We start from the raw sequence: 19457 nt of genomic DNA on the forward strand, positions 1-19457 counted from the left end.
TGATGTTTTTTTTATTTAAATATATATATTTCTACAGTGTCACCCAAGTGGCTGTTTGATTGATCTTTGCCTACAAATGGGAGTCATCATGTTCTTCAAACAAATCTGGAACAACTTCATGGAGCTCGGTTATCCGTAAGAATTATCATTCTAATCATGTGTTTCTTTTTCTACAAGTTCCACATTTAAATATTATTGCTGTGAATTCAGGTGATAGGCGTTTTACAAATTGCGTGTGATTTCTGTATAGTTTTTTTTATCCTTTAAGGCATTAGCATATGAAAAACCTTCACTCCTGCCGAAACACATCAAATCCTCTTGTGTGCAGCTTAGCAAAAGGGTTCCTGCAGTGCTCAGTGTATTGTCAGAAATAATTGCTTTTAGTTGACAGTTTGCTACTTGTTACTTTTTCAGTTTGCTGCAGAATTGGTGGTCTCGTAGGAAGATGAAGAAAGTAGGTGGAGGCCAGAATGTAGACAATAAAGCCAAGCTACCACAGTGGGACAAAGACTGGAACCTGCAGCCCATGAATGCCCATGGTCTGGTGGATGAATACCTTGAAATGGGTACAACATTACAGTCCTGTGAAGTGTTGTATTTGACTTTGTCTGAAGAAGGAAGGAATCCACGCATATTGTGGCTATCATTCAATCTCTAACAATGTTTGTGCCAGTGTTAAGACAGAGACATTCTCTGAAGTTCATCCAAACGATTCTTTCCTCTGCAGTTCTCCAGTTTGGCTTCACCACCATCTTTGTAGCAGCGTTCCCGCTGGCTCCTCTCTTGGCTCTGCTCAACAACATCATTGAGATTCGCCTTGATGCTTACAAGTTTGTCACCCAGTGGAGGAGACCAATGCCTGCCCGAGCCACTGACATAGGTCAGTATGACCAGTGACTTCCTTCGCATTTCACCTACTCAATGTTTCTCACACGGTTTGTTTTAGTTTTGGATATGAGCCACTTTTACCAACAGTAAAATCCTGTGGGAACCAAATTTTTTTTTCATCCTAAAGACTTAGATATGTTTTCATATCCTCTGCTTCTGCACTGGCATATGCTGCACCTCCCCTCCTGCCAGTCCCCATCTCCCCATATGATTACAAACACCACCCTCAAACTGCCAAATAATATATGACCAAATACTTCTTGTGGCATGTTGCCTTGTAATTAAGGAAGGAATCCTAAATGAAACAGTTAGAAATTCCTCAGCTGTAATGAACACAGTATGTGTCAGTCGCACAGAATCAAAGCACAAACCTCCTTTGTAGGTTCCAGCTGACATTTACTGATCATACACAGGCTAATGAAGGAAAGACCTTTCATCACTGACTGTAGCCTTAGACCAAGACATGCTGTATTTTAGGTAACACAGTTTACAAACTCATTAATTACGGACGTGTCCATGAATAGAGAAAATCATTTTTTTGTTTAATCTAATTGTGTTTTAATTGTCAACTCAGGTAAATAAAGCTTAGTGACAGAAAGTGAGCACATAAATATAGCTAAATTACACTTTTGAAATCCTACAGAAGTAGACTGTCATTCATGATTTCTCACCTCAATGCACTAAAAAATAGTAGTTTAGTTTAGTTTATATAGTTTATAAACCACCATACGGATTACTCAGCTGCTTTTACGTACAGTATGAAGGCAGTGAAAAAATTCTCTATTTTGACTGTCAGGTATCTGGCATGGGATCCTTGAAGGTATTGGCGTGTTGGCAGTCATCACCAATGCCTTTGTGATTGCCATCACATCAGACTACATCCCCCGCTTTGTTTATGCCTTCAAATATGGTCCGTGTGTGGACAAGGGAAATCACCATGAGGATGAGTAAGCTTTCAAAACAATGTGCAACAGTGAATGTATCCGTCAGAGCACCTTCTGTTATGGTCTGATAGCTTCTTTGTTTGCCCTCAGGTGTTTGCGAGGCTACGTGAACAGCAGCCTCTCTGTGTTTGATATGGGCGAGATGAAGAACAGCAGCCAGTCCAGATACTGCAGGTACAGAGACTACAGAGCACCACCCTGGAGCCCAGTGCCGTACGAATTCACCCTGCAATTCTGGCACGTCTTGGCTGCCAGACTGGCCTTCATCATTGTCTTTGAGGTCTGTAAGAACTCCCTGTTTCCTTTTTTTGTGTGTTTACCAGTGAGGCGAGCAGCTGGAACTAAATCCCTTTATGTTTCCTGAAATCTATGTCTAAATCTAAACCCACAGAATAAATCTTAAATCATGCGGTGCCTTGTTTCTCTGATAACTCTGCCTTGTGCAGTGATCCCTAAAATTAGAAAATCTGGCATATTATACAATTGTAAAACATTATAGGAGATATGACATTCTTCACTGTGGTCCACACAGAGCTTACCTCTGCATGATTAATGAATTATGCAGTTAATAAAACTGAAATACTAAAATGTGTGACCTCTGTTCACGATGTAACCCATTCATGATTAATGCTTTCTCCAGCACCTGGTGTTTGGGATCAAATCCTTCATAGCGTACCTCATTCCGGACATGCCAAAGGATTTGTGTGATCGCATGAGGAGGGAAAAGTACCTGATGCAGGAGATGATGTACGAAGCAGAACTGGAGCACCTACAGAAGGAGAGGAAAAAGAACGGACGACGTTATCACCACGAGTGGCCTTAGTTATTCCCAGACCTCTCCACTACACACCGTACAGCCCTCAACTCATAGACACAATCCCCCCTGCCTGCTTATTTATGTATTTTAGCTTTGAGAGTCTAGCTTGACTCGGCTGATTCTGTACACCAAAGACACCCTCTTCTGTGACCAGATCCTCCCTCGAACCTGTTGGGCTTCAGCCCACCTTCCAGCCCTAACTGCTTCCTCACCATCTGTTCCTCGTCCAGTGTTGGCGCTACTCTTGGTTTTTGGCTCTGGCCCTTTTTGCCCAGCCCTAATCCCTCACCTGGCTTCATCCACTGGGTTTCCCTTTGTTCTTTGGATTTTCTGGGAAAACCTGTGCAATTGTAATGTTTACTATGCAGATCAAGGGCTGCAACTCACCACTGTTCACTTCTGGCATCCATCCTGCACTCTGACCGTATGGCAGCTAGTGCTCCGCTTTGACTCTGCAGTCTGATGCAGCTTGCAGCATGGTCGTGTTTTTCTCCTGTGAGCATCAGCAGAGCCATTCTTCTACTGGTTATGTGACAGAGCTACTGTGGCATTTAGCATTGCAAAAGTGATTCTGGTGATGTGGCTACCAAATAAAATGGACATTGTTCTTGCAAAGCAACTGTATATTGCCCTTGAAGCATGCTGGTTAATATTTACGGCCATTTAGTAAACTTTAAGAAAAAATAAATAAAAACAACAGCACTTATTGTGAAGGATGTTCACATCCATTCAGTAGATCTGACAAAGAATTCTCTATGAAATCATATAAAGTGCATGGTAATATTGTTTTGTACCTTTTGATAGACCCTGTCTTGATGCCTGGTTCACGTGCGTCATGTACTCAGTGTGAGCTGTGTGTTATTCTGTGCTACTGCTGAGCTTGACTATCTTGAGTTGAGGAAAATGTGAACTCAGTGTGATTTGACTGTGCCTACAGTTGTGCGCACCACAATTGTGTCACCAACATCACGTGTGCCTGTTTGTGCTGCACATGCATATTCAAGTGCAAGACATATTGTGTCTTCTCGTTCTGTTGTCTTATCTGCTGTAAACTCTCTGAACCCTCCGGTAAGGATTCATTTTGGATGTGAGTCACACCACAATACCTACTACAGTCTCAGTTAATGGCTCTGAAACATGTTATACGTTGTAATGCGACTCCCATCGTGAACAATGTATACTCTCACATGCAGGAGCTGCAAATCTGCTCTTCCGTTCTACGCTCACAGCCTGTTTTTAATTTGCTGTTGGAAACCCTGAAGTGTGGTTGAAACTTGGATCTTTTGGACATACCTGTGGCTTGGATGTTCGGTTTGCAAAGAACATCCATCCACTGTTCCTCACTCACAAAGCACTCTAACATACTTTAAGCATCTTTTATTTAGCATACAATCAGCTGCGGTTTCAGCTGTTTGCTGACCTTCATCAATGTGAACCTGAAAATCTAGATTGTCTTAAAAACTGTGTTACAACATAGTGTTTCCGTGGTCAGTTCTGATGTCATGGGTTAGAGCAGCATGTTTTTTTCCCAGTAAGAACTCAGGAAAACAGGCAGCATGAGCAACACATCCTTCTGTGAGTCTGAGTCAGATTTATAATAATTTTCTGCTTTGTTCATGTTGAGATTAAGAGTTAATGGGGAATGTAAAGTGAAATACTCACAGAGTAGCTGTTCTTGGTAGGTGATGAAATCCCAACCATTGGCCCAGACACCTCAGTACAGGTCCTGTTCATCATATAATGGTAAATAAGATTTAGAATTAAACACATAATTCACAATTATATCACCAATCTAACATATGAAGGGAAAAAAACACTATCCTTAATGCATTGCACAACATTGCAAAACCTTTTTTAGTTTTGAAAAAACAAAACTAGAGTCTGATTTGTTCATTCATTTATCTTGCTGTTCTTTGTGTATACATTTTATGACGTATGTAATGTTTTTATACTTTTTTTTTCTGCTGTTTTCACCCTCAGAAAGACAAAGCAACGTCCACATTTCTCAGGTGTCCTCTGAATGTTTGCAGATGATCAACTTTTTATCATGTTTTTTAAGATGCAATCAAAGGTATCCTGCTTTTTGAAAAATATATTTTTGCACTGTAGTGCATTTGCATGACTATGATGCACAGTCACAATTAAGGCATGTCTGAATTTCTTTCTGCATAATCACGTTAAGTAAGAATACAGTCATGTACAGTTGTTAATTATAGAGACATAATGCAGGATGGCTGTAAAGTAATCATGTGTTACAGTCATAATATTCAGTCCACTCACATGAGAGAAATACTTGTTTTTAAATCTTATTCCAGTAATTAGGAAACTAGTCTAGGTTTTCAGAATATCTTCCCTGCTATGTGAACATTGAAAATCTATGCATGTTGCTATTTGAGTGCTATATTTCTTTTGAACAGATGCAGATATAAATGTTCTGGTAGAGTATGCATGACATAACACCTGCTTTGGGCAGAACTAACTTCTGTAACATTGTTAAAAGCGTCTTAAACATATCACCTCCGCCTGTTGGTGTTGGTCGTTTTTGAAGGTCCGGACAAGACTTCTGTTTCCTGATGTGGCAGATTTTTATACTTTAAGAGCATTTTCTAAATAATAGATGGTACTTAAAGGTGATTAATATAATCGGTCTTGGACTGAATTTCAAGGAGAGTCTGATTAAACAAACCTCAAACTTGCATTGTTTCGACACTCGAATTAGAACGACGTCTTAACAGCTGAAGTGTTTAAACTAATGGGATAGGGGTAAATTTTACGAGTGAATAACTTTGACTTACCCAGTTGATAAAATAACTAACTCTAGACCGATTTTCTTCATCCATGAGAGCGTTAATTTACATATTCACTGATACAAATGCTGCACAGTGGTGCAAGGGTGTTTTTCATGCCTTCTGCTGTTGGCAATAGCACAATATGGGTATTGTATAATAAGTAATAATGGCATAACCTTGCACATCTCCGAACACATAGTAGTCTAGAGGGGGATTAGGTTTTCTGTTCTATGCTATGCCTCCTAATAGGATTGTGCTTGAGCAAGTGATGTTCTTATCATTGAAGCACAGTGATGTTAGACCATAGATTTAATGGTACAACAGGACGGTCTCAGTCGTGACATGATGTGTATCAATAACATTGTTTACTTTGTTCCTGTTTACATGTAAAAACATATTGAAATGTATAAAAGTAATGTAACATAAAATAATTTGGATATCACTCTTTTCTGTAATAAATCATGGATTGTATCTTTTAAATCATATCTGCTCTTTTCATTTTTATTCTAATTAGATTGTAAAGAAATAGAGAAGCAGCCTTAAGGAACTGCTGATGTTATCTTCATGACTATCCAAGTTTAGCTAAATCTGCTTGAGCATGGCAGAGCGCAGAGATTTTTTCCTTTTTTAACCCCGTTATTATCACAAACCCCAAATCGTCTTGCCACAGAGTTCATATAACATATTGTTAAAAAGATTGTGTTTCTATGTCAAAACCACTATTTCAGTTTTGTAGGATTTTCCCACTGTGGTATGCCGTTTACTGTCACTCATTCTTCACTTCTAAACGCTTTTCCATTCGTGTCATGTCAGTTAATGCTTTTACAGTCAGATCTAAACACTCCAGAGGAGACGTGAAGATCTGGTTTCGTTTGAGCTTTACTGACAGATGTCGAATACTCTTATTATTTCATGTGTTCTGTCTTACTGTTGTATATCCTACCCTAAGATAATTCCTTTCACCCCTTTGACCAGAAGAAACAGCAACATTACATACCTTAAAGGTGTAGTTTCACATACTCACCTTTGGGTCCTTCATATTCTTGCACACTGGCATATTTCTTTTAATTTTTACTAAAGGTGTTGCAGCGATGTAACAAATACTGCATAAAAAAGTAAAAGAACAGTATTCAAGGTCCTTTACTGAAAAGGCATCCGAACATTGGACAGAAAATAGAGATTCAACACATGTTAAGCAGGGTCTAGTTATGCAGCAATGCGGAAGCAGCAAAAATAAAGATGCTCTGGTTCAGCACATAACGTATTCTTCAGCTCAGCTGCACATAGGTGCAACAGCTGTGGGTTTTCTGTATGGCACCCAACTTCCCATCAGTGTGCCAATAAAACAGAAGCAGAGTTATTCACATTTTGTTAAGAGCAGTTTTCCAGAGCAGAAATAATTCCAACCACAGGCTCATATATCAGTGATTTTAACCACTCTCACTGTCGTACAAACTGCTGACATTAGCTCTTGGTCTTTGCGAGCATCTCCAGGTGACTGATGTAGACTGGCCATAAATCCAACTGCACTGTTTTATTAACAGGGCAGGGAGCCAAGGATGGCCAGCAGGGGACAAAGGAGTCACAGGAAACACTGACCTCCTCATTATAGCAGTCAGGTATTTTTACATTTGTTCTTTGGGTATTCTTTATATTTTGACCTGCAGTTGGAAACCATCTCTTTTTACAAGCATGACAAAATGTATGTACCAATGTTTTTTTCATTTTTTTCATTTTTTCATTTTGTACAGACGTTCAAAAGGTTGTTGATCCCCTTTTCCTGTGCAGTCCTAATTTTCCATCTCGTCATCAGGTTAAAATGTTATATTCAGTATGTTGGTTTTCTAGTCATACTTTCTTAATACTCTAACATGCTGAACTAAAATAGTAAATATTATACCTACATTGTTATTATGAGCATGTTAGCATGTTGACATGTACAGAAGCGCAAGGCACCACTGCGCTCCAGCTTTTCAGAGATGCTACCATGTGGACAAGTCTTTGAGTACTACGCCAAATGCATCACTTCTCACAGGCTTTCATTATATTTCTTATCAAATCTTTGTATTTATGTCTTCACTGACACCTCTTACAATACATTATCTGAGGTTCATCTGAGATGAATTTTTAAACATGTGGCCCCCAGCAGTTCAACCAGAAATTATAAAGAGCAGGAAAAGGAAGATTTAATCATTATTCTAAAATTCTTATATTTTACTGGAACCCTAAGCCATATTTTATTTAGGTTCAGGATCATTGCCTCCAAAATAATGACATTTCTGAGGATGCATCTGAGGCATTTCAAGCAATAAAAAGCACATGAAGTTAAGTATTTTGTATGTCCTGTATTTTGCACAGCAGCTGGTGAGGTGGTAAAGTGCCTGTGGTATGTGGGTGAGAGAGGGGTAAGCTTCAGATATGAAGTAACAGCCTTGACAGATGAGCTGACCTGAGTAAAGCCTCCTGCACTGAGGAGCAGCAACCTGAAATTACTTTATAGAGCTGGATGGATGAAGGAACTGACACCTCTACACGGGGTCAAGGCAAAACCTGCTATCAAACCTCCTGCAGCATCAGGAAACTACTGAGCCAGCGTCAGTTTGATTCATTCTACTAATGCTACATTGCCTACAGATAAAACTTTAATTATCATCACAGCTATTGCTTTTATCATTACTAGTTGTAATATGAATATTAAATGAATCATATAGATGTTGATGTACCTAAGAATTCCTATTACAGGAACCTGTAATTGTAATTGTAGTTGATTATTTCCTGTGAATCCATTATTTAATTCTCCTATTTTCCAGGAGGTTTGTGACCTTCTTGCTTTTAAACACAGGCTTATGAAAATGTCATGATCTTCCTGACACTTTCTCTGCGACGGCATCCTACTACCGCCAAACTGGCGTCCCCCATCTTGCCATCTCAGACTCCAGTTCCCAGAGTCCTCCTGGTTTCCACCATCTTCTCTTCTGGAACCTCATTTCCCAGAATCCCTCACTCCTCAAACACTCACCCGCAACGTAATTGGTCAATCATCAGAACAATTCTCCGTGTCTGTGATCACGCTTCTCACCTGGCCCTCTCCTCACCTCATCATCAATTATTCAGCCTTTGTGTAACAGTAAACCTTGTTACCTTTACTTTCCGGTTTTGGCATTTTAATCAGGTCCACACAAACTAAACCATTACACATGCAGCTGTTTGTAGACGTAGGAAGAGCAAAAATGAGTGTGAGTGTGTATTCAGATTCACAATTTAAATATATCTTTAAGCTCTTTTAAAAATTTATGAAAAATGTGACTATGAAAAACCATGACTATGAGATCACTGAGACTGTGAGTCAGTCTCTGCAGCCTCCCACACGACCCACAGGCCCTCGACCCTCCTGTTCCTTCAGATCAGCACTCAGGGCAAACTCATCATCACCATCTGAAAAGCATCTGTCCAGCCTACAGCCCTGAGGCCTCTGTGTACACACAAACACTTCCCTGTCCTTACTGTGTCCAGCTTTATTGAATTAATCCCTAATTATTTTCACCGCCTTGTCCCTTTTTAAACTTCCTCCAGTTCATTCTTCCGTGTTCTGCTTTCCAGCCTTTGTTTTTATTTGCCCTGATTCTAGCCTTGTGTTTTTTGAACTGGTTTTCACCCTGCACCTGGCCTCTGTCTTGACCCATTGAGAGACTTGGTTGTCGCCTTTTTGTGTTTCGGACCTTGTGCTCTACCTCACTGGACTCAGCTCTCTCAATCATCTCGGACCTGTTTGGTTTTTTGGTTGTTACTTTGTGCTCTCCTTGCTCCGCCTGACACTTTCTCTCCAGCGGCATCCTTCTAACACCAAACCGGCGTCCGCCATCTTGCCATCACTGGCTCCAGTTCCCAGAGTCCTCCTGGGACCTCATCTGTCAGAATCCCTCACTCCTTAAATACTACTAGATTTTGAGGTTCCCTCTGTATCCAGTTTTACAATAAAAATAAAAAGAATGTATGAAAAATGTGACTAGGAAAAACCATGACTATGAGGTCATTAAGTATCACTGAGACTGTGAGTCAGTCTCTGCAGCCTCCCACACGACCGGCAGGCCCTCGACCCTCCTGTTCCTTCAGATCAGCACTCAGAGCAAACTCATCATCACCATCTGAAAGGCATCTGTGCAGCCTACAGCCCTCGTGCCTCTGTGTACACACACAAACACACAAACACAGCGGCTCAACATCACACAGTAGAGGATCAACCCTCCCAATTCTTCTAAATCGTTTTTTGTTGTTACATCTGTTTTCAGGCAGCTTTGTACGGCAGTATCTCGCTCCGCATCGGCAAACTGGCCAGTTTACTCCATCATTGTTTATGTTGAGAGACACTGTATTTATTCAGGTGTGTGACTTATGAAGAAACACAGAAAGCCTGCATGCTGGGAAGCCTCAAGCTGTCTTTGCCTGTGTGCTTTATCCAGTAGTGTGTGCAACAATAAAAATGTGGACTTCAAACAAACTCTTTATTTCCAGAGGCTCTGCTCTGGTGTTAAAAGGTACGTACAGAACACATGTAACTACATATTTCCACATCTTCATACTGAATACTTTGACTGTACTGTTGTGCTATAGATGACATGATTTGACTTTTCTTGTTTGTTTTTTTTACACTGTTGAGCCCTTGCTGACCCATTTAGAAACCCCCATGATTACTGTTGAGTCAGACGCTAAAAACAAATGCAATATCTCTTTCCTGCATCACATAGAGAGTCACAACCTCTCTAAAAGCAGCAATAAACAATATTTCTTTATAAACAATAGATCAAATGTTGTGTGCATTGTCAAAGAGGCTGTTCATGGTGATAAACCCGGCTCCTCTTCAGTTTTAACTTTCTTTAGTTAAATAAAGCTCTGTTAAACCCACGTGTTCAGACAGACACTGTTAACAAGTAGTTGTTGAACATTTAGATTCTTTTAACAGCCGTAGTAGAGTAGTTATTGTAAGCTGGATTTACAAGCAGCTGTTTCCTAACATGTTCACTAGATCAACATGTTCTGCTCATCGTCGCTTTAAAAAAGCCTTGATAGAGGCTTGTGCAGTCTCTCTTTTAGGTAGCTATGGAAAGTCAGCTGAGAGCCACATGGAAAACAATAATCGTTTACTCCACCGTTGTTTATTCCGCATGCTTCCTGCAAATCAGCAGCACACTGGGAAAATTGTGGTTTGAAGTAGGGAAAAGGAACCGAATCTGGAGTGAGTCATTGAGTTTATCCATTCACTAACCTCTCGGCTCATTTCAGATTTTACAACAGGTATTTTAGTGTAAGTACTCCATTTAAATTTTGAATCCTGTACCACAGTTGAACGCCAGCTCACTGATGTGGTCTATCAAAATATTTCAATAAAAGAGAGCCACTGTTGGCAGATTTCCTAACACCTGTGCTGTTCCTGCTATAAAAAGACAAAACATGTTCACACCACTTTGTAAAATAAAAAAAAAAAATCCATACTCTCCTTGTTAAGCAGTTACCTCTAAAGTGCTGCCTCCTTTCAAACACCTGCTCCCAATTACCTCATCAGCTCTCATACTTCTCAATATCTGCCCTCCAGCTCTGGTTTGCGGACAGATTTTCGCTTACGTGAAGTGGTCCGACCTTGTTTACTTTTTTTTAATTCTGTCTTTTGTCACAATCTCTTTCCTTTCACCTCTTTCTGGCCTGGAAGTTTTCAGCTTCCAGATAATTTCAACTAGATGACCGAGACTCTTCACCAACACCTCTTTCTGACATTTTGACAGCATAACCCTTTCCTTTGTCGTGCCGCCTCTTTCTGCTTGTTCTAAAGCAGGTAAGATGAGAGAAGGAACATGCACGCCACATTTTTGTATTTTACAATTTGTTCTGTGATGCTGATGAATGATTCACATATTTTCATCATGTCGCATAACAACAAAAACACAGCCTCCCTGCTGTGGCCAAAAAAATCTATGAAACATGAATGGATGATTCAAACAAAGGAGAAAAACCAGACATTTCCATCCCTGCGTTTACAACTCGCCATATGTTTCCAGTTTGTGTGAGTATTGCTGACGCTCTGAGAGCCGTATCTGAGACCACCCTGTGATGATTTAATTATCTGAGACAGGATGTGCAGTAGCCCAGGGGACCCTCCAGTAATGCATTCACCTGACTGAAACCAACAGAGTGAGATCTAATTACACTCTCACACTCTCCTAATCCAATAGAAATATGAACTGATATTCTCTTTCAAGACTTATTAAATCTATCATTTACTTAATGTGTATAGAGTATTTGAAATCCTTCTCCTTTTATTGTGAACCTTCAACTTTAAAGGTCACTTTGAGTTGAAACTAACAGATTTCCTTTTATTTTGACAGCATCAATTTGGAGCTATAGTTTCTTGAAAGCTGCCTTTGACAGTCTGTCATCAGTGCTGCTGTCAGACCTGACTGCTGTGGAGACAGGTAGGATATTGTGTCCATGCATTGATGTTTTAAATGAGGTCGTTATCCCTCTTTAGTGTATTTGTGTGTATGTATATGGTCTATGTGAAGTATTTCTTTGGAGTATGCCAATGAAAATAATAGAAAATAAGTCTGACAAATGTGGCAAACATAATAATAATAATAATAATAATAATAATAATAATAATAATAATAATAATAATAATAATTCGATCAGGTCAGTGATAGTTTCTGTTTTGTTTTGAATTGTGATTAGATGACAAATTATTACTGGTCCACTTAGAACCAGGTCTAACCATCATCAGTTTATATTGTTTGCTACTAATCTATCAAATGTATGTGTCCAACAATAACTATTTTGAATGTATGTATAATGATTAATAATAATAATAATAATAATAATAATAATAATAATAATAATAATAATATAGTCTACAACCGCTGCTCTAATAAACTGTAAATACAGTATAACACTGTGTGCAGCTCTTGTATTGTTTGGTGTGACCTTTGTTGCAAGTCTGCCTCTTGACTCTGCACTGACACTGTGTGGTTGTAGTAGCCAGGGGCCACCAGGGGCCCTCTTCACTTTAACAGGCAGTCTGCGCCTTTTAGGTGACGGGGGCTGTGTAACATGAGTCGGGGTGAAAACCGTGCGCTGGATCCCGATGCCAGTCCAGATGCTGTTCGCCAAAGAGCGAGAGGAGGTGCATGATGGATCCCGTCCCACTGCTGCTCATCATAGTCGCTTCTTTGCCATGTTGCTCGGCAGTGTACAGCGGGCCCCTCCAGCCGGAGATCTCCAATGGCACTTTTCATCACTTCTTTGTCCCCGACGGAGATTACGACGCGACTGAGGACCCGGAAGTGTGCCAGATGCTGTTTAAATTCTCGGATGTGTATCCATGCGGGGCCTCTGACGAGGGCGACTCCGTGGTGCGGGACGACTTCATCATCACCAAGATGCAGGCGGAGGACGCGGCGCGGCTGCTGGAGAGCATCGACCGGACGGTAGCGCACGACCTGGACGGAGAGGACAGCTACGGCAAGTTCCTTCAGCGGGAGATCTCCCAGATCAGCGAGGCTTTTTCTAACGTAGACAAATCTCTGCTGGAGCTGGAAGTGAAGTTTAAACAAAGTCAAGAGACGGAGCTGAGAGAGGAGCAGCAGCTGAACGGCTATGTGGTGAAACAAGTGAGCGACATCCGGGGCGCGCTCAGGGAAACGACGGACATCTCTCTGGGACTTAAAGACAGACACGAGCTGCTGTCGCTCATTATTCGCAGCCATGGGACAAGACTGAGCCGCCTGAAGACTGAGTATCTTAATGTTGGGTCATAGTGGGGATAATGCTGCTTAGTGTGAGTGTGTGTGAGACGGAGACGGGCGCACAAAGGAGCCTCCAGTTCAACAAACGACTGGAAAGTTCATTGTGGCTTATGAATATCCTTCTGAAGTATCTGAATATCTCTGACCTTTGGTTTTCCCCATTCCTTGGAACGATGTCATTACAGGGAGCTCAAACAAAAACATCAACACATTCCTCAGAGTCAGGGGGGAAAAGGGAAATGTGAACATAATTTATGTCTGCGAGGAGCCCTCGGTGCCACTTCTGGGCAAGAATTTCATCCAGTAGAGAGAAAATATGAAAGTAAAAGCACTTTGGTTGGATTCAGTGGCTTCTGGATCAATAAAACATCCATGTTTGTTTTGTCTGAATGGTTTACATTATGATGTGTACAGTTTGGGGTGATTATAACTGATAACAAATAAATACCTAATATTCATCACATGTGCTAATTCTCCTTTTGATTTCATTTTAATTCCTTTTTTTTTTGTTGTACAGTAGTTGCACAGCAGTGAATTGTAAAACCACATCCATTCTTTGAAGCTTGAGGTTTTTCACACAAACACAAAACCTTTGAAATCTGAATATTTGATTTTCAGCAGTGGAAAGTGACCGCGCTCCCATGTCATGACTTTACGTAACCATGTTTGTTGTTGGCAGCTTGGCACCACAAGTGGCAGACTTTATTGTCCCTTCAAGTGGCCCTGGTAAACTGGTGTCTGGAGTCTGTCACTGCCTCCCACTTCCATCTGGAAGTCATCTGCTCAACTATGAAATATGTTTGTCCGAATGCGGCCAGTGTCGTCATTATCTATTCTTTTGTCTGACACAGTCTACGAAGTTTGTGGTTGATATGAAACATAGCGTTGGTGCTCAGAGCTGGTTTTGGATGATGTCATTTTACTCATCTGGATCTGTGGTACAGCTTGTGTGGATCGTTGTCAAAAGGTTTGACATACATCTAATTTTAAATCTCATGGGAGAAAAGTATTACTGAATTCCTGGAAGTCATTAACTCTGCCCTCCGGGGTCACACACAAGGAAAAAAAAAAAAAAACTACTGTCAGGCTGTTTTAATTTCCAGCATCTTGAATTTAATTAGATAAATACATTTGGTAGTAATCTGTGAATTCTCTGTCTTTAACTACTGTTTAAAACCTTTTTTTTAAGTGAACATCTAAACAAACCTTGAAGTCACTGCTACTTGCGTGCCCACTTTTTCAGGCATATTGTCTCTGTAGATATGAGGGAGCCAGATGTGCTGCCATGGGCGCAACTGGGTGTGATTTCCTCTGTCTGGATTTCCTCACAGTCCGGCTCCCCCTGAGGGGACCCCTTTTTAAAAACAACTTTCTGTAGTTTAGCACAGTACAGGCCAACCCTGTCAAAAACCCCGAACTGCAGGAGCGCCATGTGCAGAGAAACCCTATATGCCTATATGGCTCCTAATTTCCAAGGCCTCTGCTCAGGGATCGCAAGACTTGATTAAAAGATTTGGTTCAAATTTCCACCGTGTACTGTAAGGAAAGTTAGAGCATGCCACGAAACCTCTCTTATGCAACCCACTAATCTTAATTTGTTCATGTTGGCTCAGAGCATTAATTCCACCTATAGAAAATATTTCTCAGTCGAATAGTATCAGACTCTTGGTGTTCAGGAGCAGGAAGGTCAGAGTGTTGAGCCTGCTGTTAGAAAAATGCATTTTCCTCTCTGACATATTTAAGGACAAACAAAGAAGGGTCAGGAATGCAGACCGGAGTTGACCCGACAACACGGAGATCTCTCTCTGTGCAGAGCACAAAGCCACAGGCTTCTGTAGAGCTGTTATTAGAAAGACGAGAGATATTTGAATAGAACAGCTTCTAGTTCTACTCTTCTTATCACTGCAATAAATACTTTACTTTAGCTGCCACCACTTCTAATAGCATTCATTAAAACTACCATTAAAATATTTTCAATTCTTGTTTGAGGAAAGGGAAACTGATCATTGTTAATATTTGAATCAACAAGAATAATGCTCAGAACATAGTTTTTAATCACTAATAACTTGTCTTACTAGTTTAATCATGTGTCATGTGTCCAAGCTTTTTGAAGCTGAGTTAAGATCATTTTATTCAGATTCTCAGTTCTCTATCAATGAAACTTTAACATGTCACTGAGACAAAAATATGTATTTGTATACATGTAAGTTGTTACTACTATTACTTATTATTATTAGCTTTTACTTTAGTAAAATCAGTAATACTTGAGAGCTTTAGATAATGCTGGATAACTTTATTTAAAATAACACATCATCATTAATTAGTTGATTATTTAACGTATCAGTCAGATAAATTCAGAGGAGTGAGTTTGCCAGTATAAGTATAAAGTAGTATAATAAAATGGAATTACTATTAGTTTTTACTGCATTCATATTTATTTTTACTATTCTATATTTCAGGTTAAATATGTACATTTTACTTTACTATATTATGTAGCTATTAGTCACTTTGCTCAGTAGCTTTTACATGACACAAACCTTCATGAAATGTGATGCTAGACTTTAAACTAGCCTGGAATATGTGGAGTACCCAGTATACTTACATTTTATTGCAATGATGACAAATCCATGTGTTTTGTGATATTTTTATTACATATAAAATAATAATATTTCAAATTTAATAAGTTATTCTAGTGTAGTATTGATACTTTAATTAGTCATAAAACAAACTCTGTAGTTTGTGTAAGTCATTAAAGAGTACTATTCAAAAACAAGAGTTTAATTTTATATTCCAAGACTGAATTGAATGCATTTAATAACACAACATGAAGAAGCTTAACATGATTTAAGCGAAGAGAGGATAGAGAGAAGATGTTGAGCAGCAGGGAAACTTGAGGATGTGAGTGAGGCCGGCATTTGAACTAGACGTCAGAAAGATTTAATTTCTCATCAAAGCTGTGGGAAAGTAATTAAAGCGCGGAGTGGCTGGTATGTTGTTCATGAAAAAACGATTTAACGTAATCAATCATAACACAAGTCGGTATATTCAAAGTGTGTGATCAGAGGGATTTGAATGTGCTTAACTGGAAGAAGTTCTGCCAAACGTTTCACTGGTGCTTTGAAAATGAGGTTTTATTTCTCTTGAATACACAGCACACAATTACTTCAGTTTTCCTGTTTTTATTTTTGTGAGTTTTGTCGCTTGGTTTCGGTCACTGACTCAGCTTTTGGCCGCTGACATTTGCACATTAAAATGTTCAGAAGTGGCTGAATAAAACAGGCGCCTGCAAACGACTGTCGCTGACACAAACAGCTGCTGTTTAAACACAATGCTGTAAAGGTTTTCACTCCATTAGCTCGCTGACATACCAGTGAGTTCATGTCATAATCCAAGGCATAAAACAAACTCAGAGAAGTTTATACGACGTCTGTTCTTTGTGTAAACAGGGGAAAGTAGTTTTGCATGACTGCTTTATTTTTCAAAAATATTTCGATGGGAGTAAGACTTCAAGAACAACAAACATTTCCCTCAAACACAGTTTGCTCTTAATGCACATACTTGGATAAACACAAATGCATCTGCATACATACAATTCAAAAAGTACATGTACATACAGTATCTTGTTTTGAATGGGTACATAATGATACACAGTTTCCCTTTGAAATGTGATAGTACACATCCAGAATGAAATCTTCAGCAGATTTTGAAGTTGTGCTATTGATCTTCTGCCAGTTTCTTTTTTTTTTTACTTCTCAAACTAGCAGATTTTACTGGAAGAAATTTTTGTATAACTATTCTCCTCTTGAAGAGCAAGCAATAACACTAACAGTTCATTCATAAAGAGGGACAGAATAAAAGCACCAGAGTAACTGAAATCGTCTTCAGTCAAATGTCACCTCTTGTTCATGTTCATGTGTGCGACGGCCAGTGTCCTTTGCTTTCTGCGTGCCAAGCTGTGTGAAGCCTCTCTCTGCTCCGAGTCCCTGGGTAAAACTGTCTCTGGTACAGGGCTCATCACTGTTTCAGGATGAGACAGGTGTCTGTTAGATGTGCAGCACCCTGTCACACACAGCCGTTCTCCTGCCTGGGCTTGTGCACCACCGGGGTCTGTGGAGGGTAGAGAGAAGGAGCCAGTGTACACAAGAAACCAGCCAGCAAGGTAAGGCCCAGTCCTCCCCATGCGCAGAACATGGACCAGCCATAACCATGACTGATGTCCTCTGGTATGCCAAACATGTAGCGGGGATAGCGGGACAATTCAAAGTTGATCCCGGCCACACATGTGCAAAGGGAGATTATGCAGCATGTCCCTGTCAGAGAGGAAGAAAAACCAAGTCAGACACAGCAGCAAAGCTATTTCATCTCCTCTCATGCATCATTTCACCACCCTCTCACCAACAATGACCTTACTGCCCCTCTGTGGCCACTCGGGGTAGTGCTCTTCATGTATGTTACATCTCACCTCCCATGAGGAAAAGGAGTCCAGCGACATACTGCATCAGATCATGCTCCCTACAGCAGCCCAGCACGCCTATGATCCAGCCGAACAGGATGATGGATATGGCCATGCCTATGAAGCTGGCAGTCATCCTCTGGAGGTCTGCAACGTCACAAGAGAGGCGGTTGTGCTTGTTGGAGCGATGCCAAGTTTCTCTATAATAAATTCATCAGATTATGAAAAGGCATTTTGGGAACTCACGAAGCGCATGCCACTCATCCTGCCTTATCGTCTTCGTCAGATTGACTGGCAGGTTTCTGGGGAGCGCAGATGATGAGTAGTAGTATTTTATTGGTGCACAGCGCGGAACCAATCCTGAGGATGTAAACAACACAAAAAAGATCACGCATAAGCATCTGAGATGAGATGAAGAGGATATCACAAGGCTCTGTGCTGCCGCCACCTCCCAAAAAAAAGCACCCAACCCCCTTCCACCACCACCCACCCCATCCACCCACACCATTGTAGAGTAGCTTATTGTACGCATCTCGAGGATTCTGTTACTACAGCTTGCCCTTTTGTGCTGGAAAAATAACACAGCACGTCGACTGTATGGTAACTGTACTCTGTGTTATACTGCGTAGGCCTCGAGGGTCCGTGCGCAGCATCAGCACCTTGGATAGCGCACAAAGTGTTTACACACAGCGTCTCCCAAACTACAAATCACAATGTAACACCAAATACGACGACCCAAATCAAACCTTTAAAGATCAGATCCTCTGTCTCCAAGTCAAATCCCTCTCGGTGACACTTTCTCCACAGTCCGGTAATGGTGGAGTTGAATTGCCGACTGCAGAGGGACTCCATGGCCGGGGCAGGAGGCAAGAAGTGCCGCTTGGCCCGCAGCAACATTTCGCCGCTGACACTGGAGCCTTTCCTCTCCACATTTTTCTCCTTGGGCAACATGCGTAGCGGGAGGTTGTTGTTGGAGATGTAGATGTAGCCGGGATCGTTTCTTTTGTTTGAATAATTCTTGCAGCGCTCCCGGTGCCTCCTCGCGTCAGTCTCGTACCAGTTATCGGTGCTTATCGCTATTGCAATCAGTCCCATAGCGCAAAAAGCCAAAAACAGCCCTGCCACGGTTAAAGTCCTCATAGCAGCCATGTTCCATGCGTATTTCGCCTTGGTGCCGTGATAATTCACGGGACAGCAGGACTCCGCTCCTGGCTGCTGTTGTCAGTATCTGAGCTGAGGAGGAAATTCAGCAGTACATTGAAATCCGAAATGCTGATCCACCCCCCAAAACCCTCATTTCTTTGATTTATCAACTTTAGCCAAGAAAAATAAATTCGCAGGCGGTGGATAAATAAATTTGGGCCTCGATCAGCTATTTTGGTTGTGTCTCCCCTATGCCTCAGAACTCAGTCTAGCCTAGATACCCTACTGGTCAGTTTAACATTTCCTTTCCAGTAGATGGAGACAGAGCAAATATTTGAGAGCACAACTGGGCCCCAGGTCTTCATGAGCTGTAGAAAGACATTTCCAAAGTTTCTTAAAGTTGCTTCCCAGAGCAAGTAGCACCCTCAGGTTTTTAATAGACCACCCCCTGGGTCTCCTCTCCTGTGGTTGTCTAAAGTCCTCAGTTATGAAACACAAAAGATACAGCAGATTACTCCCCACACAGGGCCTCATTTTCTCTGTCTGCTGAACAGGAAACTGTTTCTTCACATCCAACAGATTGTCTCTGTAACTTTCCATCCAAACAGGGTCCCACATTAACAACACTGTCCG

At 40.9% G+C, this 19457-nt stretch overlaps 3 protein-coding genes across 4 annotated transcripts in view; 2 read left to right on the forward strand and 1 right to left on the reverse strand.

The window, feature by feature from the left end:
- Window positions 1–5883, forward strand: part of ano3 (anoctamin 3) — a 28045-nt gene extending 22162 nt beyond the window's left edge. Inside the window, exons 20-25 of the mRNA XM_026365342.1 lie at window positions 38–135; window positions 415–566; window positions 728–880; window positions 1685–1835; window positions 1923–2112; window positions 2473–5883. Coding sequence (XP_026221127.1) covers window positions 38–135; window positions 415–566; window positions 728–880; window positions 1685–1835; window positions 1923–2112; window positions 2473–2655 — 927 coding nt within the window. The 3' untranslated portion in view covers window positions 2656–5883. The remainder of the gene's footprint in view (window positions 1–37; window positions 136–414; window positions 567–727; window positions 881–1684; window positions 1836–1922; window positions 2113–2472) is intronic.
- Window positions 5884–10547: 4664 nt separating this feature from the next.
- Window positions 10548–13691, forward strand: fibina (fin bud initiation factor a). 2 transcript variants are annotated; one of them, XM_026364768.1, is made up of 4 exons: window positions 10548–11265; window positions 11379–11493; window positions 11816–11902; window positions 12515–13691. In XM_026364768.1, the coding sequence occupies exon 4, from the start codon at window positions 12611–12613 to the stop codon at window positions 13238–13240; it is 630 nt and encodes a 209-aa protein (XP_026220553.1). In that variant the 5' UTR covers window positions 10548–11265; window positions 11379–11493; window positions 11816–11902; window positions 12515–12610; the 3' UTR covers window positions 13241–13691. The 2 variants fall into 2 exon arrangements, with proteins under 2 accessions (XP_026220553.1, XP_026220554.1); XM_026364769.1 differs by lacking the exon at window positions 11379–11493.
- A 2408-nt stretch (window positions 13692–16099) lies between these two features.
- Window positions 16100–18830, reverse strand: si:ch211-87j1.4 (transmembrane protein 178B). Its single transcript, XM_026364667.1, has 4 exons — window positions 18428–18830; window positions 17928–18041; window positions 17691–17828; window positions 16100–17538 (listed from the first exon to the last, which is right to left on the reverse strand). The coding sequence occupies exons 1-4, from the start codon at window positions 18828–18830 to the stop codon at window positions 17291–17293; spliced, it is 903 nt and encodes a 300-aa protein (XP_026220452.1). The 3' UTR covers window positions 16100–17290.
- Window positions 18831–19457: the final 627 nt, after the last annotated feature.

The sequence above is a fragment of the Anabas testudineus genome, chromosome 6 (assembly GCF_900324465.2).
Source record: "Anabas testudineus chromosome 6, fAnaTes1.2, whole genome shotgun sequence".
NCBI lineage: Eukaryota > Metazoa > Chordata > Actinopteri > Anabantiformes > Anabantidae > Anabas > Anabas testudineus.